Source organism: Sorex araneus, chromosome 1 (assembly GCF_027595985.1).
Source record: "Sorex araneus isolate mSorAra2 chromosome 1, mSorAra2.pri, whole genome shotgun sequence".
Classification (NCBI taxonomy): domain Eukaryota; kingdom Metazoa; phylum Chordata; class Mammalia; order Eulipotyphla; family Soricidae; genus Sorex; species Sorex araneus.
Window position 1 is genome coordinate 338,062,494 of NC_073302.1, and position 13,376 is coordinate 338,075,869.

At 39.7% G+C, this 13,376-nt stretch overlaps 1 protein-coding gene across 1 annotated transcript in view; it reads right to left on the reverse strand.

The window, feature by feature from the left end:
- Window positions 1–13,376, reverse strand: part of ADAM9 (ADAM metallopeptidase domain 9) — a 121,087-nt gene that overhangs the window by 84,847 nt on the left and 22,864 nt on the right. Inside the window, exons 3-4 of the mRNA XM_055124476.1 lie at window positions 8,809–8,867; window positions 1,019–1,097 (exon numbers count right to left, since the gene is read on the reverse strand). Of these exons, the coding sequence (XP_054980451.1) occupies window positions 1,019–1,097; window positions 8,809–8,867 (138 nt within the window). The remainder of the gene's footprint in view (window positions 1–1,018; window positions 1,098–8,808; window positions 8,868–13,376) is intronic.

Genomic DNA, 13,376 nt, shown 5'->3' on the forward strand with positions numbered 1-13,376 from the left:
AAATTTAAAAGGTTGGCAAGATAGGGCAGTAGACAGGGTGCTTGCTTGCCTGCAACCAATCCAGTCCTCGGTACTTCATATGACCCCCTGACCACCACCTGGAGTGGTCCCTTACCACAAGGCCAGGAGTAAGCCCCGAGCAGAGCCAAGTGTGTCCCCCAAACAAAAAAAATAAGTAAGGGGCTAGAGCAATAGCATGGGGGAGGGCGTTTGCCTTGCACGCGGCTGACCAGGGTTTGATCCCAGCATCCGCGAGGAGTGATTCCTGAGTGCAGAGGCAGGAGTGAGGTGTGACCCATAAATAAATAAATAAATAAATAAATACCAAATTTTAGTGTTGCAAAAGCTCATAAATAATATTAAGTTTGGGGAAAAAATAATACATGATTAGTTGGAACAAAGACTTACCATGGAAATAATCACGAATGAAAGTATATAAAATGAAATTTCCCAAAATGACTGCAAAGCATTCTTCCAAAATAAAACTAGAAATGTCTATGTTCAAATTAAGAAACACACAAAGCCAAGTTCAACATCTGGCAATTATATTGAGAACAGTGATTTTTTTCAATTTTTTTTACACCTGTAGACCAGCACAGTCCACTGACAGGTAGTTGAAATACATTAATTTTGAGTATTTCGAGCCAATTCTTTCCTTGGAAACACTCATTCTATGATGTAAGAGAAACATAGCTCTTTAAAATTGTTCTCAACAAAAACTAGAACATATGACAGCAAAAAAGTGTTTTATTTTACTAAGTACTAATAAAAAAATCAAATGTTTTAATAAGAAAGATGTGTTTTTGGAGATGTAAACTTCAATTTTAAAAAATCCTTAAAATATCACTTAAAAATATCTGAAACTTTCACCTTGTATAATTAGTAAGGATAATCACAAAATAGATTATTTTCCTCTCCTGAAATACAAACCCTTGAAAGAGTACATAGAAAATTGTAAAATAATTTAATTTACATAAATTAAATTTTTTAATTTTTTATTAAGAGAAAAATAAATTACCTGTATATCAGGATAGTCAGAGATAAGAGCCCCTTCCTTGTTGTAGCTGTAAACTACAAAATCTTTGGGCAAAAGGTCACTGGAAGAGAATAAAACATACTGCTATGAATACATTATGAAGACATTGATACTAGAAGAGATAGCAGAATACAAGTTATCTCCGAAGACTGAAGAAATCCCTGAGCTGGAGGCTGGCTGCCATGGAAGATCAACCAATGTGTGGTGTGGGCTCAAGGCCCTGAGCACATCAGGAGTGAGCCTGAGCAGTCAGGAATACCCCCACCGCACCAGCACCACTGCATGTGGCCCAAGAGGCTTTCATGTGAAAACTTAACATTTCAATACAGAGCCACCAAAATTAAAATTTTCTAAACCAAACCAAGATCTGAAGTCATGTACACTATTTCCTCATGAAGAAGGTGAAGTCGCACAATGTTTTTAATGATAATTAAATGCAAAACATATCACAGCATAAAAACATCTTTAAACTTTCTAATACAACTATTAGAAAAACCATAAACCTGGTTATTATTTTGTTTCTACAATAAAACAAGTGTCTTTACACTTGAAACAGATGGTTTTATCCTGAAGTCCAACAAAAACAAGAAGCAGCTTAACTTCCTAAGAGGCAAAAATCCGTCAGTTGTTGGAAATAATTTTTAGTGGTTTCTGCAGCTTCCTTTCCTGTTAAGGGAACTCAGAAGCATAACCACAAGCAGAAAAACAAGGTTAACTAGTGAAAGAAAAAAAATTAACAAGAAGTATGGAGCCCTCTCCATGGAATTTTGTACCAAAGGAAAAACATCAGGATCAACCTCAAACACAGAAAGGACAAGATTAAGAGGATGAGGGTCAACAGAAGGAAAATACCAAGAAGGGCAGAGCCAACTGATGGAGTAGGATTCTTGCTGAAGGCAAGCCAGGGTGTTCGACCACCAGAGGGATGGGAGAAGGATGAGCTGCCTGAACAAATACCCAGAACCTAACTAAAACTTGGTCAAACGGATAATCTTTGTCAGTCTCCCCTCTTGTTCAAGAGTCAAAAAGAAATATTCCTTCTTGCCTCTATATAATGAAAGTCCACTTTCTCATGCAGTTGCCTTTGTTCCTTAAAAATCAACTAATTCCTCTACTGAGACATCACAGTAAAAGATATCCTAACAGTGTTTGGAGGAGACACCATAAGGGCTGAAGGGGACTTGTTATGAAAATAAAGGAAAAACCAAGGTGACCAGAAATCCAGTTTCTAATGGGCTCAACAGGCAGCAGTCAAGATTCTTAGACTTGAGTTTGAAGTTTCCTTAAATAACAGAGTGGGAATGGCATTGGCCATCTGACAACTCTTCCTAGTTCCAAGCTTAAATATCTCTAGTATGTACTGGCTAACTTTCTTTTGGTCCATACAAAAGGAGGCATCAAAGCTGCCTATATACTATCTTCTAAATTCATTTTTTTTAATATTAGGTCAATGAGGTCATTGACCTAGTTTGTAGATTTGAGGAGGAAGGGCAGGTTTAAATCTCAAGAGTGCCAAATCAAAAAAGAGAAAATAGTAACTCAGAGATTTGCAGTAGGTATTAAAGGATGGCAAAATGTACAAGACAAAACAGGCCAGTGTAGCACAGTTCTGGGATGTTGCATAAGGGATCTCAGATTGCACTAGGAAAGATCTCTCAAGACTAGGAAACCACACCCAAGAATTCACTATCAAATGTTTTCCTATAATATTTAAAGGTCTGGGTGAATTCCTCCCTGCACAAGTTCACCAAAGCATCCTTCACTTCCCTGGGCATGCCAAAAATAACCTTTCCTATCCACCTGTAATGCAAAAAATGCTGTAAGTCAGGCACGGTCTGTTTTTTTAAAAATGGGTTTTATAAATAATGGCTCCTAAAAACGTTAAGAAGCTGTTACACATAGGATCATAAATCTATATGGTTACATCTAATTTGATGCACATCACTTTCAAACATGACACTGCAAAGATGCCAAGGTTTCCCACTGTATTATTTATTGAAAACACAAATTATATATTAAAATTACATAAATAACTATTTTACCATAAAAATAACAAAACTAAAAGTTCCCCAATCTGAAGGAGTCATGTAAGATAAAAGACTTATTTATAAATAGATTCAATCTGTTTACTTACAAAGGTGTAATTTACCAAATTGCTCTAAGTTATATGCAGTTTAAGAAGGGGAGAAAAAAAAGGTTTTCTTCAATCTAGAAAATTAGACATTAAGGAACCAGCAATGTCTCAAATAAAATGTTGTAAACATTATAAACAATATTATCAGCTCACTCAATCCTCGTCTTGTTTGATTTTGGTTTAGCAGCTTTATGAAACAGCTTTTTTATTAATCTGGAAATCCTGAGTCGAGTGGCTCAATGTACAACTTTTCAAGAGATGCCATCATGAAACGTTCTCCCCTATAGTTGATTTTAGGCATTTTTAAAAAACAAAGCAGGGGCCGGAGCGGGTAGGGCGTTTGCCTTGCACTCGGCTGACCCGGGTTCGATCCCCGGCATCCCATATGGTCCCCCAAGCACCACCAGGAGTAATTCCTGAGTGCAAAACCAGGAGTAACCCCTGTGCATAGCTGGGTGTGACCCAAAAAGCAAAAAAAAATAAAATAAAATAAATAAAAAACAAAGCAATATATCACAGTGATTGACAAAAACTTTAAATAGTCATGATTATAGATCTAATGCAGGGTCATTATAATACATTTGACATGAAAATTTAGTGATTTTTGTAAACTCAAAGATAAAAACTGGCAGATGAGAGTACTGACAAATTCCTATGAACATTATTTCTGAAACACCTGTATTAGAAAATAAAATCTATATATACATATATATAAAACCTAGGAAAGTATATCAATGCATTTGTCTATGCTTCCCATGTAATTTAGCATATTAAATAGGTGTAATTAGTTCAAATTTTTTTTTTTTTTGCTTTTTGGGTCACACCCAGAAATGCACAGGGGTCACTCCTGGCTCATGCACTCAGGAATCACCCCTGGCGGTGCTCAGGGGACCATATGGGATGCTGGGATTTGAACCCGGGTCGGTCGAGTGCAAGGCAAACGCCCTACCCGCTGTGCTATCACTCCAGCCCCCTCAAAATATTTTAAAACTGGGGACACTAGTGGTGGGAAATGTACAGTGGTGAAGGGACAGGTGTTAAAACATTGTATGACTGAAACCCAGTCATGAACAACTTTGTAACTGTGTACACATAGTGATTCAATAAATACACAAACACACACACATATTATAATAGTTTTTGAGATTTTTCAGCTTGCCGGGAAATTTTAAAGTTAATCTGAAGTGGAAAAGAGTTCACTCATAATTTTATTTGGAAAAGTTGTTCAAAAGAAACAACTGGCTAAATAAGATGGGAAAAAATTCTCCATTTAAAAAATAACTGAAAATTTTCAAAAGCCAATACAGAAACTTACTTAATTTTAGAAAAAAATAGCTCTTTTAATATTGACAAGGCCAGGCTTCCTTAAGAAATTACATATTCATTCATTAAAAATAAACATGAAGTTCAGAAAATTAAGATACACAATCTTGCTTTCCCAGGTGTTTTCCCTTAACCACCAGAAAAACCGTACTTTATAATTTCTTATGAAGAGAAAATCAAGAATATAAGCACATTTTGTTGTTCAAGCAGAGAGGGGAAAAGAAGTAAAAGTCCAGCTTCGTGGTTTGGGGTGGGGAGAAGGTTGTTTCCATGCAGCCATCAGAGGTCACTGCCTCCTCTGTGCTCAGGACCACTCCTGGCAGGGCATGTGGAGGGGGCCATATGCGATGCTGGGGACCAAACCCAGGTCAGCTGTGCACAAGGTTGTACCTTACTGCTCGTTGATCTCTCTAGTCTCAAAGCCTTCTTTTGCATTAATCAGTATACTTTTAATTCTAAGACAAATTTTTTTAATTTTGTAGTTGTTTTTGTTTGGGGCCCACAATCAGCTATACTCAGGGACTGTTTAAGATTCTCCACTCAGTAATGACTCTGGGCCATTTGGGGGATCATATCTGGTACCAGATATTGAAGCTACTGGCCTGTGTGCAAGATAAGCACCCTCCCCACTATACTATCATTCCACCCCACAAACATTTTTTTCTTAATTACAAACAAATCCATCCATGCTTGGCCAGCTTTGACCCGACAAGGGACATTTCCAACTTTATAAATCTTCTGGTAAGATTTTATGTGCCTTGATTTTTGTCCTATTCTTTCCTTCTTTCTCACTCTGAAATAATTAGTCATTTTACTTTAGGATAAAGTTACTCTTTTTCCCTAATAAAAACACATCGTTCAATTCATGCTTTTCCTCATCAGAAATAGCTGATGAGTCTATGAGTCCAAGAGGCATATATGATTTTCTCATTGCCCTTATTTCTGGAAGTTTCGTTCACATATGCTGAGCATGATTTTCTTAACCATTCATAACCCTTCTTTTCTGTGAAAACTGGGATGCAAGTTGAGGAGGACATTGGATAAAACATCATTGTATCACTGTTTCACTGTCATCTCGTTGTTCATTGATTTACTCGAGCGGGCACCAATAACGACTCCATTCATCCCGGCCCTGGGATTTTAGCAGCCTCTCCTTATTGTCTTTCCCAAAGATTGAAGGCTTCTTTCAGGGTCAGGGGAATGAGACCTGCTATTGTTACTGTTTTTGGTATATCGAATATGCCACGGGGAGCTTGCCAGGCTCTGCTGTAAGGCTGGGATACTCTTGGTAGCTTACTGGGCTCTCCGAGAGGCGTATCTATTTATTTCCCTCTATGATGATGTGTCGTGCGGCTGCATATGTTCCCTCATGTGTGAGACTCAGCCTTAGGTGTGGAAAGCAGCCTAGAGCTTGGTGGCAGTTGGGTAGTGGAGGTCGGCTGCCAGGGCTGAGTCCCTTGGGGTGGGGAGGGCTCTCACCCGCCCCCCTCTGGGGTGCGCTGAGTGAAAACAGCCTGACACAGAGTCCGGTGGCATGGTGATGGGGGCCTCATTTTATGTTCCCTTCCGGGAGAAGCAGCCGTGACTTCTGGAGGGTGGCCGATAAGGAGATTATATGGCGCCACTGGTAGGAGGTGGCTTATGGGTGTGACCCCCGGGTCACCAGAGACCGGGGGAAGGAGGCAGAGGATTTCTGCTCTTGGACTCTGGGCTCAACAGGACCTGATAAAACGTTACTAAGGAAAATTGTTAAGTGAAAGATGTTGTAGCTCCAGTGTTCAGCGGGCTTCTTGCATAAGACAGGAAAGAAGATCAGACATCAGCAGCAGAGAGGCAGACAAAAAGGAAACTGATCGAATACCCACAGATATTACACATCAAGGATGGGGGTTCCCACTCTTAAACTGGATCTTACAAGAAAGTGAGTGCACAACTGAGCCAGGGAGAAGAGCCTACAGACTGACTAAAGGTTGTCCAAGCAAAGAATATCATCTTACAGAAGATGTAGAGCAGCTCTAAACTTGACTTCAAAACCTACATGGACCAAACATGATGACCTCTCAGTGTCTGTGTTGCAAGCCACAATGCCCCAAAGTAGAGAGATTACTGGGAATACTGTCAGCCATGGAGGCAGGGGGAGGGTGGGAAAGGGGGGATATACCGGGGATATTGGTGGTGGGTAATTTAAAAAAAAAAAAAGAAAGAAAAGATAAAAGAAAAAAAAAAACTACAGACAAAGCCAGGAGTGCAATGTGCTAGCTAGCAGTTTATCTTGTATTAATCGAAGTTGAAAATTCCCTCTGGAGTCATTCAGGACAAGCTTGACTTTATTGTTTCAGTGGAAAGACTATTTGCATACAATTGTGTAGGTTATGTAGAGTGATGTTAGCTACCTGACCAATACATTATACAAGACCCTTTCACAAAACTGATGACTGAGTTCCTTGAAATATCCTCCAGACTAAACTCAAAGAGACATCACTCTCCCCAGGCCCAGATCTCTGGAGCCTTCCTGGGGTGAGGGTGAGAGTCCCAGGGGCCCATCCACACCAGACTTCCTCAACTAACCTTGCCCCTGCTGAGTCTTCGCGGGTAAGCAAGGTCTGTGGGGGGACAACTCTGGAGCCTTCTCAAGAGATGCTTAAAAATCTATAAATTTAATGAGGCTGAACAAGTCATCTTCCAAAACCTAAGTATTCTTCTATATAAGACAATAAATTCCACTCTAAACTTTTAATGACAATATGATATAAAACAGTAAGCTAAAACCATGCAAACATAAGGAAATTGTTTTATTGAAATAAATTTAATTATTTACATCTCCTGTAGAAAATATTTAGGCTTATCATATTTTTTTTTACATATTTACATCATACATTAGAGCTGAAGGATCTTTCAGGAGGTGGTGAAAATTCAATAATATAAGTACCAATATAAGGTTCCCCGGAGCACTGCCAGGAGTGATTCCTGAGTGCAGAATCAGGAGTCACCCCTGAGCATCACTGGGTGTGACCCAAAAAGCCAAAAAAAAAAAAAAAAAAAAAGGGCAGAAGCCTTCTGAAAATCTCTGAAAAATATGGCTCACTGCATATTACAGTGTCATAATGTTATTCAAGCTTAAAAATACAAAAAATCATCTGGAAAACTTGCTAAAACATAGACTGCAATACCAACTATGACCCGTCTCAGAATTCTGATCCACTCTCGGGTCAGACCTGGCAGTAACACTTTTGGTTAAAATCCTAGATGGTGTGACTGCTGGCCGGCACATTCTGAGCAACACTGCCCCGACAGTCACACCTCACAGCCTCATTCACTCAGGGGCAAAGGGCCTAGTAGGTGACTTATTTCCTCTCTGGAATGACTCACTCAAGATATGGGAAGGGGTAAAGGGGTGTTAGGGAGGGAAGACAGACCACAGGAGAGAGAATGGCCCAGGAACCAGAGACATGGCTTGACAGAGGCACCTGGAGAGCAGAGATTACTGAATCAGGTTCTAACATGCCAAAATAAAGGAGGGTTTAAACGGGGAGAAGAGAAGAGCACTGTCACAAAATGGATCTCTGTCTCTTTCTCCCCGACACCCAAAATTTAGATGTTGAGGGCTGGAGAGATAGTTCACAACCGGAGTGCATGCAGGACTAGTTAAATTCCAGGCACTGCACAGACACCGAGCATTCTCTCATTCTCTCTCTCTCTCTCTCTCTCTCTCTCTCTCTCTCTCTCTCACACACACACACACACACACACACACACAATACTAGTGTGACTATAACAGATAAGGGACTACAAAAGATATATTTATAATGAAATGAGGTCACAGGGGTGAGGAACTGAGTATACAGGACTAACGTCATCAGGGAAACAGACAGAGCGACCTCAAACCTCCCCCACCCCCGCCCTACCCCGCATGCACAAACAAGAAGCCCTGGAGAAGGGCTCCCCACTGGACTCCCACCCACACGCACCTGATCTTAGAACAGTAAGAAAATTAATTTCTGTTAAGTCATTTGCGTTTCTGTTGTGGTACTTTGTGGTATTTTGTGGTGGCAGCTTTAGCAAACTGATAAAACTACTAAAGACTACTTTATCCCTGCTCAGTTATAAAATTTTCACCTTAAATACAACTTTTTATTCAAATGTATTTTCCCCAGCTCCACTGTCACTGGTAATACAAAATATCATGGCTTTTCCACACTTCTACTCCTTATTTTCATTTTCTATCTACCTACTATACTAACTAGTCATTTAAAAATAAACAATATACGATTGGAGAAAAATTACTGAAAAAATCAAAGTAAATGAAATTTCTTACTTGTTCCTTTCCAAATGAACAATATGTTCTTTTCCTTCTACTGGAATGACATAAGATACCTGCAGAGAAAAGGAGAAAAGCACAATAAAACACCACCTTATAAATTATTTTTCACCATCTGATATTTGCAAGAAAATAGAATTTCTACACTGAATTAAAAGTTTATTAGTGAATTTTTTTAATTGAGACACCTGAGATACATTGGTACAAAGCTGTTCATGCTAGGGTTTCAGTCAGACAATGTTCCAACATCCATCCCTCCATCAGTGTACATTTTCCACTACTAATGACCCCAGTTTCCCTCCCCCAACCCCTACCCTGAGCTTGCCTCTATGGTTTGCCCTGCAGATACTAAGAGGTTAATCACATTTGTTCTTTTACCTAATTTTAGCACACAGTTCTTATCCAGTCCCTTCTCTATCCCAACTGCCTTCTCCCCCAACACCTAAGGCAGCTTCCAACCATGGGCCAATCCTCCTGGCCTGTGTTTCTACTGTCCTTGGGTCTCAGCCTCATACTATGTGTTTGTTTTTTTTTAATGCCCCACAAGTGAGTGCAGTCCTTCCATGTCTGTTCCTCTCCTCTGACTCATTTCGCTCAGTATGATACCCTCCATGTCCATCCATTTATAAGCAAATTTCATGACTTCATTTTTCCTAACAGCTGTATAGTATTCCATTGTGTAGATGTGCCATAGTTTCTTTATCCAGTCCTCCGTTCTCCACTACTCAGGTTGTTTCCAGATTCTGGTTACTGTGAATAGTGCTGCAATGAACATAGAAGTGCAGATGGCATTCCTGTTATGTGTTTTTGGGTCCCCAGGGAAGATTTCCAGAAGTGGCATTTCTGTGTTATATGGGAGCTCAATTTCATTTTATAGGAAAACTTTATATCTGCTCTTAAATAATGAAAATTGTTAAATTCATTTATAATTCAACTAGATTTTAGATTTATCCTGTATTTTCTTCCATGTTTTATCTATAGTACTTTTTTCTTTGCTCACATGAAACGAATCCTTGGTTTCTAGATAACTGAAAGTTAAAAAGAAGTCAAATTCTTCTATAATTTTTATATCTTCACACAGCATATCACATTTCATCACTTCTAAATCATACTTGTTTCCCCTCACTAGAAATCAAAATACATTGTATAAGGAATAATAAAACTGTAAGACCTTCCTTCTTAATCAGTGGTACATCAATTAGGGGTGCTTTGTTTTGTTTTTACCACTGATTACATCTCCAAATCAAAGTATTAAATAAGGTAATAGGGCTGGAGTGATAGTACAGTGGGTAGGGCATTTGCCTTGCACTCGGCTGACATGGGTTCAATCCCCGGCATCACATATGGTCCCCTGAGCACTGCCAGGAGTGATTCCTAAGTACAGAACCAGAGGTAACCCCGAAGCACCGCCGGGTATGACCCAAAAAGCAAAATAATAATAACAATGAAATAAAAAAGGTAATATTCCGTATACCCTAAAATTCATGGAATCTTCTTCTCTACCTCAAGCATTCTGAAACATCTTCCCAGGGAACCAGAGCAATATTACAGTGGGTAGGGCTTGCACCCACTTACCTTGCATGTGGCCCACCTATATTCAATTCCTGGCATCTCATATGGTCCCCCAAAACAGGCAGGAGTAACAATACTATGATTGTTGTTTATGATGCACTCTGTTCTGAGTGCAGAGACAGGAGTAACCCCTGAATATTGTCAGATATGACCCATAAAGCAGAAACAAACAAACAAAAACCTGAAACATCTTCCGAGAAAAACTCACCATTTACTAGTCAGAAGAGCTTAATGTCTAGAACTAGCAGGTTCAATTTTGCCTTAACTCTGGTAAAAAAGAAAGGCAAGGACCCAACAAATAATATTATGAAAGGTGTCCCCTATTTTCCCTAATTTTTTTAGATTAACATTCTGCCAAGAAATAGTGCCACCCTCTCTTCAAGGAACATCAACATCTGACTTTCTTTAAGGAGGGATCAAGTTCTAGATCCTAGCATTCTCCTTAAAAGCTTATGGTTGTCCGGAGCCATCGTAACTTGCATGCAGCCAATCCAAGTTCTATCCCCAGCATCCCCAGCTGTTGGATTTCATTGGTTTGTCCTTTCCCCCTTGCCACTAGGAGCTTAGGTTTATCAGTCACACCCATCAAAGTGCTCCCGAGTCACTCCCATTCCTTTGTTTATCTGTAACCATTTCTACCAGTTTATCTGCTCTTCCCTTAATCAAACTCTGTTAATTGGTAAGGTCAGAACTTCCTAGGACACTGAATATTATAACATTGCCTTTCTCTCCTCTTTATGCCTTTTGAATAATTTACTTTAAAGCTATGTCCTTTTTGTATAGACACAAGAAGACAATATTATGTTTTTGTAACTTGGGACTTAATTGGCCTCAAATATTATTCCCTCCCGGGCATCTGCTTTCTCCACTTAAGCCTCAGTTGCCCTCAGTTCCTAGCACCCCAAAGTAGGGTCCCCGACGTGGGACAGGAAGGATCCAGGGCAAGCAGTGAGTTGTGTGCTACCCTGGCATCAAGATGGGCCTGGCCAAACTGCCTAATTCTTAACTATAAGTTAAGAGCTTGGTCATAGACAAATGCTGTCATGATCCAATAGTAATTATGAGACTGGGACCCTGCTAGGGATAGGAAAGACTGTTCTGACCTGAGCACTATAGTCTGAGATTGAGATGGCCCCAGGAGAGCAATTCTATAAGCTTTTAATGCATCTCTTATTGTGTCCATACAAAATGATTAATATTATTAATTCTTATATGTTTGCTGGCTGAGGAGAAGAGAAACACATTCATGGGATTCTGCCCTTGGGTGGACCCTCTGCTGAAAGAGAATTAAGTCCTAGGAGAAGCATCCCCTGAGGGAAAAGAACCTTACCCTATTGCTGACCACACCTATGTGTATGCCCCAACCCCCTCTTGCTGTGGAGATTTAACTAGGCTGTAAGAGTGGGTTGGGGGGCCAGATCCACAGATCGAGAGAGAGACCGAGAGCCGGTTGAGAGGAGAGAGAGAGAGAGAGAGAGAGAGAGAGAGAGAGAGAGAGACAGAGAGACAGAGACAGAGACAGAGACAGAGAGAGAGAGAGAGAGAGAGAGAGAGAGAGAGAGAGAGAGAGAGAGAAAATGAAGTAGGATGGGGGAGAAAGAAGCAGGAGGAGAATCAGAGGAGAATGGAGATGGACATGAAATAAACCGATCGAGCAACCAGTTTGGCCTCCGTCCCTTCCCTCGCCCTATCTTTTCTTTTTTATTTTTACACACCCAGCAGTTCCCTGACCGCCAGCAGGACTGATCCCTGAGTGCAGACGACTGTCATTACTCTAAGTAAAACATCTATACAAATTTCCTTTTTTATGTTTCTGGTGTTCCTCCCAGTTCCTGACTACAGTGACACTATGGTTGTTGATGATGACGAACTACATTTCTTTTATGTCTCTGGTCTTCCTCTACAGTTCCTGACTCTTGAATTTTTTCAAATATTGAGAATGATGAAAGTGTTCTTATTAAGGGAACGAGTTAGAAACAACTCAGGTGGCTTGTTGATAGGAGAACTAATCTTATGATGAAAGGGTTGGAATTTACAGTCCTACACCACCCCTCAATTAACCCACTACAACCAGAGGGGGAATATGGGCTGAAGACTAAATCAACCTGCAATAGCCAATGATTTGATTAACCATGCCTACAACAGTTTGAGGTTCAGAGAGCATCCAGATTGATGAGCCAATTAGGATGCCAGGGAAATAGCACACACAGGGGAGTTCCATGCCATTTTTCACACATCGCCCTCTGGATCCCTTCCATATAGCTAGTCCAACATAGTGGTATTTCATAATAAATCAGCAGTCTAGTCATTCTAGGTTTCCTGAATTTTGTGAGTCATTCTAGCAAAAACCTAAGTAATTTTTTTTTTTTTTTTTTTTGCTTTTTGGGTCACACCTGGCAATGCACAGGGGTTACTCCTGGCTCTGCACTCAAGAATCACTCTTGGCGGTGCTCAGAGGACCATATGGGATGCTGGGAATCGAACCCGGGTCGGCCTCGTGCAAGGCAAATGCCCTACCCGCTGTGCTATTGCTCCAGCCCCAAAAACCTAAATAAATTTTAAAAAAATAAAACCACTTCTGGTTCTAAACTCCATTACTTCTTTATAATGTTTAGTCCCTAAACCATGTGCAAGAACTCTTACATTTATGGAAATATCAGCAATTCAAAAGTAATAAGCTAAATGCTATCCTTCAATTTATGTTACTGTTAAGTTAAAATACTGTATACTTCTATAAAGTTGGAAAGTTTGCAAAATAAAAACAAACTCCAAAACAGATTATCTCTGATCCTTATAGAAATAATATAACTTTTAAGTAGTAGTATAAAAATTAATTTTGTGCACTTGTTATCCCATATACAACAACAATATATTACTTCTGATGTGGAGATAAAATTCACATTTGAGTAAGTATTCCCAGATATGAATATGAACTATATGCATATAACATTCTTCAACATCAATGAAGGTAAAGTAGAAGTATTCTAAGATCA